Below are 16,809 nucleotides of genomic sequence, written 5' to 3' on the forward strand. Positions count from 1 at the left end.
TACACGACATAGTGCAGGAATCAACGATCGCTAGGTTGTGTGGCCATAAAAACTGAAGAATGAATCCGCAGTTTATTAACGCAAATGAAAAGGGGAAAACTTAAAAAAAAAAAAAAGGTGTAAATTGATTTAACTAAATCGTCGTATTAATGTTAAACAAGGAAACAATAAAGGAATTTTCCAATTTTTTATAAACAAATTTCTTCGTACACTATTAAGAACTGTATCATATAAAAAGGAGAGAAAATCTCAAAGCTAAAAAAAAAAAAATTAGCAAGTGATTGTAAAAGAAGAAGAAGTGAAAAACACGAAAAGATCAATAAAACGTTCACTTCACACCGTATTACTTAACTTGGCTTTGTGCGTGGTATGCCTAAGACGTCGAATCAATAATTGACATTTCTTTTGTGTTATTTTTCCTTAACATTAAATAATTTTTTTTTTATTTTAAAATCTATAATTTATTAAAAATTCTTTTAGCTGCGGCGATGCGCATCGACGTGGTTGCTAGTTTTGGTAAGTTTTTTTTTTTTTTATAAATTTGTTTAATAACCATTGTTAATTTTAAAAATTTGTTTTTGTTTTGTAATATTGAAATAATGCATTATAACACTTTCTATGGAAAAATAAAAAAAAAAAAGAAATAAATGTATTATTATTAAATGTTAAAATACTGGTAAGACTTCCTGGGAGTGACGGAGGGGCGAGGGAAAAGTAGTATGATTAGGGCATAGATTTATATTAGTCGAAAATTTCAAAATTTTTAATAAGCAAGTTTTCATTTAAAATAGTGAAATATTGTGGCGAAAGAAGAACCTATCATGCATCTGAATACATTTTATTTGGACCGATCCCATTCGACGTGCCAGGCCGGAAAACATGCGAATAAAAAAGAAGAGAAAAAAAAATAAATAATTCCATCCGTTACATATTTATTAGTTTTGGCGCCCAACGTGGGGCCCACAAATTAATTCCATCCGTAATATCTCATACCATCGAGATGTACATAGTGGGTTCCGAAATATTCTGGATAAAAATTTGTTCTATTTCATTGTATTAAATTACTTGTAAGCATTACTAAAATATAAATAACGAGTTTGTTGTTACACCATATTTTACATTAATAGAAATTTTGATAAGCAAATTCAGGAATGGAAATTACTCTTACAAGAGTTGCTATTAGAAACCACCTGAATTAACTTATCTTGTTATTTTTAATTTTAATTTTTATTTTTATTTTTTTTTTGTTGTTTTACTCAGAGTACTGCTCAAACTGAGAAATTCAGATTAACATATTTATTCTGCACTCATTGGGATAGTACTCTGAAATTTGATGTTTTCTATTGGAATCTTTTGGATTGATTTGCGATTCATGCCACAAAAATAAAAAAAAATAAAAAATTTAGATGTCTATCATGTATTGTTTTGATTCTGTTGGAAGTCGAACCAGTAACAATATTTTACGTAATATTTAATTTTTGTCGATTTTTGTTAATAATCAGTTGTGGTTTTCCCTTTTTGATTTACATCCTTAATGGTGAAATTTTAATTTAAAAAAAAAAAATGCCACTCAATTATATCGAACAATCCGGTATAATTCATACATCTTCTCCTAATTGCAATTTATGCAATAACAATGTGAATACAAAGTCTTGTCATATTAAGACCGGTTGTGAGCACTTCTTTCATAAGAATTGTTTTAATCAATATATTGAAAACAATTAAAATTGTCCTCAATGTGGTGTCGCATTGACATCACACATTCCACAAAGAATAATCCAAACAGTCAAAGACAAATGATTACTAGACAACGAACGCGTAATCAAAATTTAGAAACCGAAGCATTACAATCAGAACAAATAATAAATGTTGGGGTAACTGATGATGAAAAAAAGTAGAATTAATAAATTAGTTTCAGTTGCCGTGATTGCACAGCAAACACAGTTGTTTAGCGAGCTTAAGTAGCAAATCACTACTTTGGTTCAATCTACACAGAATGCCTAGCTTTGAAACAAGACACAATATTACTCAATTACCATCTGTACAAGGAAGTGAGCAAACTCTAAATCAATTATTAGGAATAAATAATTTAAATACTAATGAATGAAATTCACATCACGGATTTAGCAATCAATCAACGAATACCGTAACTCTTGCATCGGGCAAAATAGGCCATATAATCTACAATTGGAAAATACGATTTTCAGGTGAATTATCGGGCTTATCGGTCGAAGCATTTGGGCTTTAACTTATTGTGCAGACATGCCAGCATACTTTTTGATGGTAAGGCAGCGGATTGATATTGGCGTTACCGTCGTTCAGTATCGGAAATTAGAAAGGAATGAACTGAGCGTTGCATTGAAGGCTCAATATACGGGCACGCGAACTGGCATGGATTATCGTGAATTAATCTGGGATAGGAAGCAGAAAAACAGAGGGAGAGCTTTGACTCATTCTATGAATCCATTCTGCAGTTGGTAGATTGCTTAGACAGACCAACCAATTCCGGAAGTTACGTTAGTGGAAATCCTTCGAAGGAACCTTTTACCGGAAATACAGCTTCTGTCTATTCGGTTGCACATTTGCGGGAAATTTGTAGAAAACGCGAATTATTAGATAGTGCTCAAGATGTTGACAAGTGTTGTGGAAAACTAAACGAGCTTGGACTAGTTTGCTGGAATTGTCAAAAGACTGGACATCGTTATCATGATTGTTGTACAAAACGAAATATTTTCTGTTATGGTTGCGGTACACCCAATGTTTATAAACTTAATTGTCAAAAATGCAACTTATCAAAAACGAAGTCACTGTCAAAGATGCTTATCCTTTGCCTCATATAGACGGCATACTTAGCAGATTACCTAAAGCTTCTTTTATTACTGCACTTGATCTCAAAGACGCCTTTTGACAAATACCTCTACATACCTGTTCTAGAGACAAAACAGCGTTTACTGTTTCAGGAAGACCATTGTATCAATTCACTGTTATGCCATTGTTGGTATACAATGGGATCAATTTTTGCAAACATTTTTCCACAAATACACGTATGTTTCTTCGCGGCTTGTTTTTGGCGTCATGCGGTAAAGGAGAAAAGATCGTCATGCTGCCCAATTATAAATAATAGTTCACCAGTCATCCTTAGGGACGCGATAAGTCTCATTATCACTTCGTATGGTTTGAACAACATCTGCATAGTATGGTATAATATAATAAGAGTCATCTGCGAGTCGTAATTTGTAAATCAACCAAAATAATATCAACTAATTGGCCAATAACGAAACAGCCCAATATGCTGACTTTTAACAAACCTTTGCCAAATGTAATTTTGAAGATGAAAATCGAGTCAAATTGAACGCAAATGTGGTCTTGCACGCTGTTGATTTCATTGTTCGTTCAGTTAAATAGCTTTTCCCATTATTGCGAGAAAAGCAAACAGAAAAGACTTAAGCAAAAAACTGATCAGATAATGATTTTTATCAAATCTAAAAAAACATTAGTTTAAGAATTTTCTCGAAGCTAAGCGTTGGAAATATGCTGCCGTTAGCTGTTTTTTTTTTCTAAGTGTCAGACAGATATATATCACGAGTTTTCGTCAAGTAAGCGAAAGAAGTAAAGAACAAGAAGAAGAAGGAAAGTATTCTTCACACGGAAATCACACGTTGAGCACAATCAATGCCGATTTACAATCAAGCTGTTACAAAAAATTCACTAACACTTTCAATAAAGATCATCATGCTACTAAGGATTCCAGCATAGACACGCCCATATCTTGTATTATTACACTTGTATATACAATTGATATATATCGCCAATAACGATTGTATGCAAAAGCAATCAAAGGCAATGGCTAATATAACAACAACAAGTACATACAACTATATGTATATGGCGGCGTAGATATTTGTTATTATATGCCGCTAATTTTTTGTGACTTATGTTACGGATCATCTAGAAATGTCTACAATCCATTGCTCTAGAATTGAAAACTAGCGTTCAAAATCGAAATAATATGAAATAAACTAATAATTAGATGAAATGATCACCAGCTATAAAGATTTTTCTTTTTTTCTTTTGGTTTTATTGCAATCATGTTTATTACATAATGATCTGGGAAAATTACCGGAAGTATTACACCGTAAAGAAATTCACTAGGAATTCACTAGGCTTGCCACAGACGATATAAAGAGAGACCGACTGACCAAGGGCATGTTTTTTACATTTTTTTTTTTTTTTTTCATTTATTATTTATTTACAACTATGGACTAAGATAAATTGATAAATAATTATTATTATTTTCTTTTGCATTTTACCATTACAAAGACAGGTTTCATACTTTATGCAGGAACGTATTTTGGCAACACATTCCTGTTTTTTTGCCCATGTTATATACCATTAAAGAAATAGAACCAAATATGAAATGATTTATTACTTGTAAGCACATTATTTTTTTTTTATATAAGATGATATATGATTTTGAAAATTAAATAGAATAATAATCCAAAATATTCAAAATATATGTGACGGCTAAATGAAAGAAACTATAGCTCACATATCAAATGAAATTGATGAAAATAATGAGAAACGCACTCACCAGTCATTCATTTTTATTTTTGATAAATTTATTTGGCAAAAACACATTTAAAATAAAAAATTTAAGAAAATATGATTTCATAATGAATCTAAATAACTAATTTTTTTGCTTTTTTTTACTACTTTCATTTACAACTGTTGCGATATGTGGGTAATATAAGCACAGCAACAAGTGTTGCTGTTGTTCTTGTTGTATATACTTATACATATGTACAATGCTGGAAACGAGCGTCATTTTAAATAAAAATAACAATGACTGAAGAGTAAGTTTTACAATTTTTTTATTAATTTTGATTTAATAATAAAATGGTTTTTTTTTTTGTAGGCAAACGCGAAACCAGGGACGAGTGGCGCAATGACCGCCGCAATGTCGACGGAATTCGGAGTGTAATCCACCCAACCAAAGATGATGAGCTGTCGAAACGAGATGACGGCGCCGAAAATCGGGAACAATCGCCGCCTACGTGAACAATATTACTTGAAAATTTGATAGAAATATCTTTTCTTCTTGGAGTGAGATCTTATTGTTTATAGGAAAGCAACTCTGTGCTCTTTTCATATATGCTCTTCTGCAGAAATTTGTAAAAATGCCAACCAAGTGAGAATAAGCGTATATGTTTGTTTACACTTTTCAATAATTGAACATGTATTTGTATAATCATAGCATCAATTACCGTAATGATGTGTATGATCGGGCAAACGCTACCAATATCGGTTCCACATCCTCAAATACCACCACTGCAAGTAGCGGTGGCAATAATTACGATATACCCAGATCAATACGCTCAGCTCTGGGTTTCAGACGCAATTTTCAATTGGATTTACACGCAGGTAATCAAAAAAAAAATTATTAAAATTTCTAAACTGAAATCCTATTTGCTTGCAGCAAATCCTCGGTTTAATGCTTTACGTTGTAATGGTATATCCTGAATGGGAATACTGAACGCCTACGGTAGTTCTTGTCAACGTCAGCACACGAATCTCAAAATTATTGGAATTTAAACAACTATCCTGCACCGACTATGAGAGATACGAGAATATTTATGAGCAAATACGCGACGAGCCAGTTTATCGCAACACCAGCAGCACAGGCTCCTCTACGTTATCTAACGGCGGTTCTGCCTTGACTGCTTCCAACTCGAAAGACACCGGCAACGTAAGGAATAGTGCGTCGTCCTTTTAACAGTGGGGTGGGATCAGCACGGTATAGTGTATTACGAGCCGCTAAAATGAATGAAAGTTTTACTGCTGACATCTACCAATGTCAATTGAACAAATTGAACGAAATTTTGTTGCCAAATAAGAAGCAACAGTGGTTAACGGAGACAAAGTTGCACGATAGGTTCAGGTATCAGTCAAGTATTTAGGAAAAATTTGTCTCAGGATGATTTGGCGGAGGATGAAGGTTGCTTTTACTGCTTTACAGAAGGGATATTGCTTTCATCGTTTGTAGTTTATAGACTTTTTCTTTTAGGTTATATTTTTCTCACAATATATATATTTATTTATAAATCTCTTTATATTTTCTTTAGATACTTTAATTTACAAATTATTTGAATAACTATTAAAAAATATAATTTTTCTCGTGTGTACAAATAATTTCATGTATATACAAATACAAGTTCGTTAACGTGTATATGAGAGTGTATATGTAAATCGAATCATACAACTGTTTAAATTGTTTATAAACAAACAAACCACTAAACACCAACATTATTTCCAAGGTCCTTTCGTCAACAGCATTAACAACACAATATTTGGCCAAATTCTTTTCTTTTTTGTTTTTTAAATTATTTTGTCGTTTTCTTGATAATTTGGAATTTTTAAGGTTTACAATTAAAGGGCTTCTTCGATTTCTTATGTTTCTTTTTCTGGGTGCGTTGTAGTGCCGATGATTTGGCGTGATTTGGAACATTCAAATCGAACGATTCTCGCACCAATTTCAAGCTTTGTTCATGTTTGTCAGCAATTTGAGCTAATTGACTGCCTCGGCTACTTGTCGGATTGGAATTAAATTCAAAGGATGAGGCCCCCTCTGGTTCCATGTAGGCCTGTGACTGATAGTAATCAAAGTTAAGAACTGAAGCCAAGTCGCCAGCGTTCGGCATTACGCCCGGTACATCATTATCCTCTATAGGTTCATAAATGCTTTGATTAAGATACTGAGCAAATTGGCCAGCGGTCGTAACCGATGATAGATCAAGATTTTTATTGGAAAAATTCAGTAAATTGTTATTATTGTTGTTATTTTGAGTGGTTGTTGTGTTGATGCTATTGCTATTATTAAAGGCGTATGCAGCCAATGAACTTAAAGCTGTAGCATGATTAAGTTGGGTTGTGGCGGTGAGACGTTGCAGCACAAAAGTATCCACCAGAGCAGAAGCAGAACTTTGCCCTGGTCAGAATTTCAAATCCTTAATAGCTTGAGGTAAATCTGGCAGTTTAATATCTTTAATTTGCTGTGGAATGTTCATGCTTTTCACGGCACTCACGGCTCGAGCCGGTGCTGCCGATATGCCAGCTTCTTGTTTAACCAACTTATTTTGCTCCTCAATCCTTGCCATTATATCGCTCATATTTGTTTGCAAAACCATCCCACCCATTACCAATTCGGAAAGTATATGATGCACGGCATCAGCGTGAAAAATCAAATCCAATTCACAAACATTTTCAAAGCATTTATCCAAAGTCTCAACAAATACTTGAATCAAATCCAAAATACCTAATTCGCTCTCTGACGAGTCAACACAGAAGACAAAATATAAAGTTGCGTAGTGGCGATAAATAAGCTTGTAATCGGAACCTCCGATTAGGCTAAAAAACAAAGAGATTTATAAATCTTTTTATAAAACATGAGCATAAATAATAGCGATTTTTGTTTTTCTCACCTGCCCCCCTCTAAAAAGTTACAAACGTTATCGTCACGTTTCGATACCAATTGGAAAGTTTCTTTAATGATTTGCTGTTGCATGTCTTCGTTCTACGTAGCAAAGACAACAAACCCGATATTAATAAGATGTTTTTTGTTTAGAAAGACAGAAAATCAATACAAAATAATAAAATTTCAACACTTACAAAATATTGATAGAACTTGGAAAGGCGTGGTTTTCCATGGTTATTAAACACTAAAATCGCTTTAATCATTATGATATTAAAGGATCGAAAATAAAAGAAATTAATTTTAATACATTTGCAAGTAAATTTCTACTGTTGATGCGTTGAAATTACTTTTTGTTAAGAAAAAGTAATTCTTTATGTTTCTTGTTCTTATGAAGCAACACATATGTTGCCATATCGTAACAAAACAAGTGTAGTAAAAAACAGCTGATTCACGCAAATAAGTGTACACTTTGATTTCCTCATTAAGGTTTTATTCGTATCTTTTGTCGAATTACGCCTTGGCCATGTGTTTTCATCATGCTTTATCTCATTCATTTCCTTCATCTTTTTTCAATTTGCTGTTGTTTTTGTTGCTCTACGGTTTAAAGAAGTTTTGTCATCTGTTACTTGTTTTTTTATATTAAGACAAATTTTCCATATTTACCCGTTATCCAAACGAAAATTAAAACAGATTATTAAAGTCTTCACATCTTTTATTAAGCTGAGTATATAAGCTACACAAAGGAAAAAATCTCCGCATTTGCACCACTTCTTAGTTAAATTTTTAAATAAAAATTCGCAATAACATTTGATGGAGATCTTTGGAAAAAACGGAACATCTGGTCAACTAGTCCAACAGCCAATAGGTTACCGAGAAAAAATTAAAATAAATTTATTAGCTACCGAAAAATTTAAATGCAGGTAAGAAACAAAATAAAATTTTTACATGTACGCGCTAAAAGTTATTATCTCTCCCAGGGTTAGTACTGTTTTAAATAAGAACGTTAAGCAATACGGTAAACAATTCTTATACGATCATTTAGAAGATACATCTTGGAGTTCTAGTGAGGTACAAATCTATAATCAATCAATTAATAGACTAAGAAAATTTTGAAAATATTTAATAGGAAAATGTGTTCTACAGGGCTTACCACAATGGATAAACATCGAATTTGATGAACCGCAAACGGTTGGTGGATTCTCTTTTCAATTTCAAGGTGGCTTTGCAGCTAAGGAAGCTAAAGTTGAATTATATCCTTCAAAAGATTCGAGCCCCTACGAAGAGCCATTTTATGCTGAAGATATTAATGCAGTGCAAATGTTTAAACTAAAACATGCTCAATTTAACGTAGAACGTGTTAAATTTATTATTAATAGTAGTACGGACTTTTTCGGACGAATTATTGTTTACAAATTAGAATTATTTAAATAACACAAGGATTACCAAATTTATATTATTTTTTGTTTATTTTGGGTATTCTTGCGAACAGAGTTAACTTCACGTATTTATTAAATGAAAGTAATAGCGTATTTCGGTTTTCATTCGAAATACATGCAAGACCATTTACAACCTTCTATAATCTTCAACCCTACACATGGAGGTTATTAAATTGAAAATGAACTAAAATGCCAACAATTTTATTCGAATTTTAAGTTAATATATAAAGAAAGTGGATATTTTTAATAAAATATAATAATCTAACAGAACAGCTGCAGGAATTTTCAACTGGACGGTGCCTTCGACATGGCAATACCTTAATTCATTAAAGGCAAATGACAGCACTTTACAATCGTGAAACTCTCCAATGTCAATTAGGTTTGACGACCGGAAGTTACCGCACGAAATATAAAAATTTGCCTTTCCTTTCTCTCTTTCTTGCTAAAACGTGGAGAACAACTTATTGTTGTCAGAAATAATTAAAAGTAAAAAATTTTAAAGTTCTATGAAATGTGTTAATGTATTTTAAGAGGAATTTATTTTCTATTTTAGATGCCGCGTGAAATTAAAGAAGTAAAAGATTTCCTGAACAAAGCTCGCCGCCAAGATGCCCGTGCTGTAAAAATCAAAAAGAACCCCAATAACACAAAATTCAAGATTCGTTGCTCGCGCTTTTTGTACACATTGGTGGTCCATGATAAGGAGAAGGCAGAAAAAATTAAACAATCTCTACCGCCCGGTTTGCAAGTTAAAGAAGTTAAGTGAGGAGTGGAAGTAAATTACTCTTTCATTCAAGCAAAATATGTTAAAGTGAAATGGGTCGACGTTTTTTTTGAGGAGAATCGGCAATGAAATAAAAAAGGAAATACAAAGTGACATGGTTATGTGATTTTCTTTGTTTGTAGGCAATGAGGACATTTTAAAATCATCGCGGTACTTTATCTGACGTTGCTCATTGCGAAGTTATAAGATATAACCTATTTTGTGGAAGTGTATAGACTGCACAAGAAATCAAAAACCGAGGAATTTCTCTTGTTGTATTCTGAGTTTGAATGGGCTAGGGCAATGAAAAATGTGGTTATTATGTTTAGAAGCAAATAGTTGATTTTTCATTTCAAGTTGGTTGTGCAAAAGTTTTTTCTTCTTCATTAAAACATGACAAGACGATCTTCAATCAACTTTGTGCTCCTATCAGTTCCTATTTATTCACTTTCACTTAATTTTCGCTCCCAAAGCTTGCAAGATCAGCATTCCGGCGTACCTCGTTGTCCCCATTTGAATATTTTAAGGACGGTACAAATGAAATAAATGCCGCCTTGTATTAGTACCAACACGGCACAACTGTGCCTAATTTTGAACCGCTTTGATGATGAGAAGACCATAGGAATCTTATCACAATATGTTACTTAAGCGAAAAATATAAATACTTCATAAGTTTCTTCAGTAGATAAACGTCCGAAACTTGCTTGAAGCATTTAAGTGAATCCTTCGGCGTCTTGGTCTACTTTTGGACTTGGCAACTATTCAAGATCCGCTCCGAAACAAAATTAATTGTCTTACCTTTCATTAATTCTTACTGAAGCTTACGCATAATAGCAAATTATCATACGTATCTAATCGGATGAAGAACAACGTACGCATGTCTTCCTTCCTTAATCGCACCAATAAAAACATACGTTTATTAAAATTGACTTTAGTAAGCAGATATTAAATATTATGAATTCTTCATTTTTAAGGCAAGTTCGTCATCTTCCTCGCCCACGTCAAGCATGGCCTGCATGATTTTACGTTTCAACTTTTTGCGTGAGGTATCAGAGTATAAGTTTCGCAATTCAGTGGCAATAACATTGCCAAATGCGTCCCATTGGTCGTGCGTATTAGGGCGGCTCTCTAAAATCGCTGCTGACTGTTGAGACGATAGAGTGACAAACGATCCTGTCGTAGGATAGGAATCGCTGACACTAGGGCTTAATTGCTTGTTTGGAGCAGAAAGTGTTTTGCAATTACCGTTAACAATTTCTATAACTGTGTTTGTAATTACGGGTTTCTTTATCTTCGAGCTGTTAGTGGTCGTAGTGGGTGTCTGATATTTTTGATCATGATTTTCGGTTCTCTCAGAGTTTTCGAATTTGTTAATATCATCGTCAGGACGTTGAAAGTTCTCATCAGCATCCACCAAAGGATTCTCTTCTTCATCTATTTTTGCGTCGTCGCTAAAAAACTGATTTAATTCCTCCGGTATTGTAGAGGGATTACTATCATCGTTATCATTACCGGTGACGAATTCTTCTTGTGGAGTTCTATTGTACGTTTGTCTCAAACGCATCGTTTCTCTCTGCAAGATAATACGTTGATATTATGATAATCTTTTTTGCAAATAATTTTGATGAAAATACCTTCACTTTAGGTAATAGTAAGCTTGTCTGCATACTACCAGGTCTTGGTTCAATGACATCTTTTAAAAACATTAACGATTCAAAATGATTCCATTTACAACGCATAGATGAATTATTTACATCCGTATTAGCTCCGGCTTCTTCCATTCGTAAACTCAATTTTTTCATTTCCGAATTGAATTGATTGCGCAAATTATGTATTTTCTTGCCAAAATCGTATTTAGTAATTCGGAGTTTAGTGCATATTTCTTCAATGGCCCTATTACGCACTTCTTTAACTTTATAGGTGTCCAGATTATGATTCCATAAGCATTCATGTTTCTTATACATCTCAATTAACTGCGCTATTTTTTCTTTCGTCCAAGTGCAACTTTTTAGAGTTTCATATTTCATTTTGTGTATTTTTTTTTTTTTGTATATACCTTCGTAAAATTATTTCATATCAAAATCCGTGATACTTATTTTCTGCTTTTTAGCGCCCGTAAAATATTTTCAGTGGCTTGCTACAGAAAACACCTGTTTTCCTTGCATCAAGATATATTTTATTTCATACTTTTTCTTTTCTACATATAGTATAGCGTGAGAGAAGTTTTTTTATGGCGTTGGTAACTCTTCTTTTTTTCTTTCGCGAAAAATATGTAATTGCTTCGTAGAAAAGGATACGTTTGGTATCTAGATTGTAGGAATCTTTGCTGTTTCTGGATCTGTCTTCATAATTTCTCCTGAAGCATAACATTTTATTTTCAAATATTCATATATCAGAAGAGGGCTTTATGTGAAGTGTATTGTATTTGAATATTTTCATTTTCATGCTACAAAATGGTAACTCCGCATAAATTTTGTTGTTTTATGTCAAGCATATGTTTTTTGCTTAGGAAAAAATAAAATCTAATGAAAACAACAATTCAACATAAATTTCTATCGATATGTGTGATATATGCTGAACGGAGAAGAATATTTTTTAGAATGTTCTTTTTTTCCAAAAGTAAACTGGTTTTAGGATTGTTTTATTTAAATGTTTTTCTTTTTCAAACATGATGCTAAGCAAAAACTGATATAAGTGGTACATGTACACGCTATCTCTGCTTTTATTTTCTTTTATAATCAACAATCAGATATAAATTGATAATACTCAGAAAAAAACTCTCATGGCATTTTTTATCTCCGCTATTAGTAACAATACGTTTTAGGGTCGCTATGTATGTAATATTTTTTTTGCTTCTTTGTATTCTGGTCGTTACTTATTTGCAAGAATATGTGTGCAAGAATTTTCAATTTGAGAATAATGTCAAAAGCCATTTTTTTTAAAAAATGGCTGGGATACAGTACAAACTAAAACGCTGGTATTATATATTGTTTTTTTTTGGTAATTATACATGTTCTTTATTACAAAATTTTCAGATTGTAAAAAAGAAATGTATATCACTTGTCGTTTATTAGTAAAATTTAAACTTTAACAGGCGAGATTGGAAATAAAAGATCTGAGAGTGAATTTGTTTTCAAAGGCAACGTTTTCAATAGTTAGTTTTAATTGTAATACACAGATGGATAAGCAGACAAACGTGATTATCAAATCGAGCTTCGAAAACTTTGTTCCTTAAAATTTGTGCATCGATTCGCGCAGCTCTTAAGCGGTCTGGAAACATGATTTTTTTTTTCTTTATATTAGTATGCAAGTGGTGTGGGCAACTTGTACGAGAATATAATTTTCAATATCGTACACTAATGTAATGGAAATGGACTTTTCTTCAATTCTGAAATGATCTGCCGCCTATCACAACAACTACTCGTGCTATTTTTATGCAACTTTACATCATTTTATCGCTCCGCTCTTTTAATCAAATTACAAATTCATACTCTACATACACTCTTTGCCACGATTACGGAACAATGAATGAAAGTCTAGTTGCTTATAAGAAGAAATTTTGCATAAAATGAAACGATTGGTTTTCTGCTTTTAAAAGGAAACCATTGCTTCCTCCAAGTAACAACACATGGAAACTTGAGACGAATCGCCTATTTTTGGTTGAGTATCCGACGATCCATTTTCGTTTGAGCTATTATTTGTGGTTACTATTTTAGATTCTTTGAAAACTTGGTCAGTTTCCATTATAAAGTGGCTCTTGAAAAAGTTACTTCAGCTGTCGCGTCTACCAATGACTTCTAATTAAATGCAGTGTATAAATTTGTTATTATTATTATTATTATAATTTTAGACTAATGAAATAAATTCTTAGACAAAAAAAAAGACATTGAGCACTAGCAGCAAGGGCTATCGGCTCTATGTATAAATTTAAAATTTTTTAATTACTCTCTTCGAGCCGAAATTTGTTTACAATTACAAAAGCAACGAGTGCTAATTCTGGCTCGATCAATTGTAAACAAATTTCAGCTCGTATGAGAGTAACTGGCTCGTTCATTTAATTACTGTGAAATTTCGGCTCGTATGAGAGTAACTGGTTCGCTCATTTAATTACCGAAATTTGTGCTTTTCTGCGTCGAATGCTCTCTCTCTCTCTCTTTGATTCTGCAAGTGTTTTTTCTTTCAAATCTTAAAATTTGCAAAAGGAACAAATGCCGACCGAATTGCAAGGAGTTGCTTGCTTCAAAGTTACTACTCAAAACGATCAGAAAGATTTGTGGTATACCTTGCATCTGATTTATTATCTATTGTCTATTGTGCCGGTAGTAAATTTATTATTAAAATATAACCTTATAGCACATACACGGGCTATTTATTCACAAATCACAGTAAATAATTATATGAACCAATTATGTGCGTATATTATATACACCAAACTCTTTTTTTACTAGGTCTTTTTTTCATACGCTTTTGAAATAGCACGGTTCACCAATGAGAGCAAACATACATTTTTTTGTTCTAGCGCGAATTAAAAAAAAAAAAAGGTTTAGGCCCAAAAGTGTGTTAGTGACTTGCTGTACCGCTGCTTGGCCGTTACTAGCGAGAGCAATTCTTCACTTGACAGTTGCGTTAGATGATAGCATTTTTGATCCACTTCCTAATAAACGTGCACCACTGTTATCAAATAGTGATGGATGGTTGGAAAATTGATTTTTATTCCTAATTTCAATTTGAATTTTCATATGTGGTATGTACTTATGGACTGAAGTTTGACCGTACATTCATTTCAATTTGTTGTTTTTAATAATAGTGAATGATGTTTAATTTATAAATTCATAATTTAAGGATTACATTATACCTTTTTGCACGGTTTCTTTAAAAAAATACATCGAATTTTTCCATTTTATACGAATTTTTAAAAATTGTGTAACATATCACCATATTTGCCTTACGTCGCATGTATTTTCTTGCACAATTTTTTTTTTTGAGCGCTTTTCTAAGGAACCCATATACAGTGCAAAAAATGAATTGGGTATATGTTTCATAATGATGACTTCCCTTATTGCGATTTGATGGTGGATTCTAAAAAATTTTGAACACAAACTTTTCTTCTCTTTTCTCGAATATTCTTTGATAACAAAAGTTGTTATCATATGCATTTTCGCCTCTTGCGACATTTTGCCATGAAAGGGAAACTTTACTTGTCTCAAACATTGCATTGTGCTCCGAAAAGAGAGTACCACGTAAGTGCTTTTTGTTGTCCTGTTCTATGGCTTACATGCTGCTGCTATGCTATTATCACATTACTCCATTCCATGCGCTTCCCTCGTGCGTTCTCAAAAGCTGCGCAAATGAACTGCATCGGATTATTGCATTCATTTTCAATCGTTCCCTTGTAAGGGGCGCGTTTTCGATCAGTTTTTTCCAGCATGACTTCAATGTATGTGGCTTCGGTTCTTCCAATGATTCTTTTACGTTTACGATGCATTTTGCTATATCGAATTTCTTGCTGCATTCTATAACATTCATATCAGGATTACATTGCATACTATCCAATATGATTTTGAAGGCTCGTTTAATATAATAAAGCTTAAAGGCCTGGATTAATCTGCGAATAAAGAAATTTATAGCCGCGAATATAGGAATTGGATCGCATTTTTTTTAATCCGTGCATAGTGAAAACGCGAATGAAGGAAACGCGAATGAAGAGCTTTTACTGTATTGAAAATTTGACATTTTTGCCCTATGCAAAAAATTGCTCCATTCGATCCTACTTATCACGGCGGAACTAAGATCGAAATGCATTGATTTAGACGCGGAACTGCTGTTAACTGGGAGTCTTAACTTAATTGCAGTGAATTCAAATTTCCTCCCTCTCGGCGTCATCTAGCGTACAAGACCTACTTACATGACAAGAATGATTACAATTGGAAGACCTATTGTGAGCAAAGAAATAATGTCAAGCATGTAATTAGGAAATGAACAAATGCTCACTTGCTAAGTTTCAGAGATTCAAACAATATACAGATGGGGCGCAAATTACGCCAGTTTGGGTTCAAGGATGCTGAAGATTTAAGTGTAGATGCTGCTGAGGTGGATGCTATCAATCACCATTTTCTCAGCAATCCCTTAAACACCGCTAAAAATTGGTCAGCCTTAAATAACTACTACGGGCAATCCTCCTTTCGTGGGCTAAACAAATTTGAACTTTTTGCGGCATTGGATAAAATTAATTATAATACGCCAGGAGTGGATTGCTTATCTCTTAGGTTCTTGAAAATAATTTGACCTTGGATTGATGCTCGTGCATTTTTCATAGTATATTATTAATTTTATTTTTATTGAGTTTAAGATTCTCTAGCGTGGAAATGTGCGCGTATTATTCCTATCAGGAAAGGTGGCTAGTCGTTTGATTCATCGAATCTCAAGTCGATTTCAATCTTGTCTATTCTCTCCAAGGTCTTTGAACATATAATTAAAGAGCTAATTATGAGCCATTAACCACTAACGCTTACTCTCCACTAACTCCTTACTCTCCGTGTCTCAGCATGATTTTAGAAAAGATTTTAGCACCATCTCTTTGTTATTGATTTTTACGGATTGAATGGGAGCTATTGCAAGTGACAAGCATATCCTGGTGTTATTATCGTTGGATCTAACTAAAGCTTTTGAAAGAGTGTCGCATGTACTATTGATTTATAAACTCGTTGCGGTATTTTGACTTTTTGCAGTCAAACGTTGTTCTGTTCCTTTACAACTTCTGTCTGTGAGTGCTGGCAAATCTGAGTCGTTAAATGAATCGTCGCAGTGGTGTTCCTCAGGGCTTGGTCATTGGCCCTTTGCTCTTAACCCTATATATGAATGATTTCTTTAACAGGTTTCACCCAGCTTCGTGTAAGGCGTATGCGTTTACTGATAATTTATAGATTTTATTTGCGGAAAATGGTGATAATTTGGAAGGGTATCAAACTAACATTGACTACCGTTTGGACTGCATCTTTCGTTGGGTGCCTGCGAATGAACTTTAGGTGAAATGGGCTAAACGATAGGCTATGCGATAATGTCTCAGCTCCTGAATGTAGATCTAACGTCTTGCTCGAATGGTAGATGGTGACGACGATGGTGAAATTGTAACCAGCTTG

The 16,809-nt window shown here is 33.3% G+C and overlaps 5 protein-coding genes across 5 annotated transcripts; 3 read left to right on the forward strand and 2 right to left on the reverse strand.

Annotated features, from left to right (window-relative positions):
* The first annotated feature begins 4,921 nt into the window (after positions 1-4,921).
* Positions 4,922-6,004, forward strand: LOC119636057 (ring canal kelch protein-like). Its single transcript, XM_038031144.1, has 3 exons — positions 4,922-5,188; positions 5,255-5,421; positions 5,477-6,004. Exons 1-3 carry the CDS (start codon positions 5,178-5,180, stop codon positions 5,518-5,520), a joined length of 222 nt encoding a protein of 73 aa, XP_037887072.1. The 5' UTR covers positions 4,922-5,177; the 3' UTR covers positions 5,521-6,004.
* Positions 6,005-6,433: 429 nt separating this feature from the next.
* Positions 6,434-7,878, reverse strand: LOC119635746 (AP-3 complex subunit sigma-2). Its single transcript, XM_038030740.1, has 3 exons — positions 7,666-7,878; positions 7,479-7,570; positions 6,434-7,404 (listed from the first exon to the last, which is right to left on the reverse strand). Exons 1-3 carry the CDS (start codon positions 7,732-7,734, stop codon positions 6,990-6,992), a joined length of 576 nt encoding a protein of 191 aa, XP_037886668.1. The 5' UTR covers positions 7,735-7,878; the 3' UTR covers positions 6,434-6,989.
* A 152-nt stretch (positions 7,879-8,030) lies between these two features.
* Positions 8,031-9,029, forward strand: LOC119636024 (nuclear receptor 2C2-associated protein). Its single transcript, XM_038031095.1, has 3 exons — positions 8,031-8,391; positions 8,449-8,539; positions 8,615-9,029. The coding sequence occupies exons 1-3, from the start codon at positions 8,282-8,284 to the stop codon at positions 8,900-8,902; spliced, it is 489 nt and encodes a 162-aa protein (XP_037887023.1). The 5' UTR covers positions 8,031-8,281; the 3' UTR covers positions 8,903-9,029.
* Positions 9,030-9,272: 243 nt separating this feature from the next.
* LOC119635998 (60S ribosomal protein L38) lies at positions 9,273-9,784 on the forward strand. Its single transcript, XM_038031065.1, has 2 exons — positions 9,273-9,393; positions 9,461-9,784. Exon 2 carries the CDS (start codon positions 9,461-9,463, stop codon positions 9,671-9,673), a length of 213 nt encoding a protein of 70 aa, XP_037886993.1. The 5' UTR covers positions 9,273-9,393; the 3' UTR covers positions 9,674-9,784.
* A 766-nt stretch (positions 9,785-10,550) lies between these two features.
* On the reverse strand, positions 10,551-11,824 carry LOC119635951. The gene is made up of 2 exons (XM_038030997.1): positions 11,305-11,824; positions 10,551-11,243 (listed from the first exon to the last, which is right to left on the reverse strand). The coding sequence occupies exons 1-2, from the start codon at positions 11,695-11,697 to the stop codon at positions 10,623-10,625; spliced, it is 1,014 nt and encodes a 337-aa protein (XP_037886925.1). The 5' UTR covers positions 11,698-11,824; the 3' UTR covers positions 10,551-10,622.
* Between the last annotated feature and the right edge of the window lie 4,985 nt (positions 11,825-16,809).

This window comes from Glossina fuscipes, unplaced genomic scaffold, assembly GCF_014805625.2.
Source record: "Glossina fuscipes isolate IAEA_lab_2018 unplaced genomic scaffold, Yale_Gfus_2 27, whole genome shotgun sequence".
NCBI classification, from domain to species: Eukaryota; Metazoa; Arthropoda; class Insecta; order Diptera; family Glossinidae; genus Glossina; species Glossina fuscipes.

Coding starts and splice junctions, on each gene's coding strand:
- LOC119635998 (XM_038031065.1), top strand. CDS start 9,461: ATGCCGCGTGAAATTAAAGAAGTAAAAGATTTCCTGAACAAAGCTCGC.
- LOC119635746 (XM_038030740.1), bottom strand. CDS start 7,734: ATGATTAAAGCGATTTTAGTGTTTAATAACCATGGAAAACCACGCCTT. Junction 7,571..7,665: donor CCAAGTTCTATCAATATTTT/GTAAGTGTTGAA, acceptor TTTGCTACGTAG/AACGAAGACATGCAACAGCA. Junction 7,405..7,478: donor AACTTTTTAGAGGGGGGCAG/GTGAGAAAAACA, acceptor TTTGTTTTTTAG/CCTAATCGGAGGTTCCGATT.
- LOC119636057 (XM_038031144.1), top strand. Junction 5,422..5,476: donor TCAATTGGATTTACACGCAG/GTAATCAAAAAA, acceptor ATTTGCTTGCAG/CAAATCCTCGGTTTAATGCT.
- LOC119636024 (XM_038031095.1), top strand. CDS start 8,282: ATGGAGATCTTTGGAAAAAACGGAACATCTGGTCAACTAGTCCAACAG. Junction 8,392..8,448: donor ACCGAAAAATTTAAATGCAG/GTAAGAAACAAA, acceptor TATCTCTCCCAG/GGTTAGTACTGTTTTAAATA. Junction 8,540..8,614: donor CATCTTGGAGTTCTAGTGAG/GTACAAATCTAT, acceptor TGTGTTCTACAG/GGCTTACCACAATGGATAAA.
- LOC119635951 (XM_038030997.1), bottom strand. CDS start 11,697: ATGAAATATGAAACTCTAAAAAGTTGCACTTGGACGAAAGAAAAAATA. Junction 11,244..11,304: donor TACTATTACCTAAAGTGAAG/GTATTTTCATCA, acceptor ATTATCTTGCAG/AGAGAAACGATGCGTTTGAG.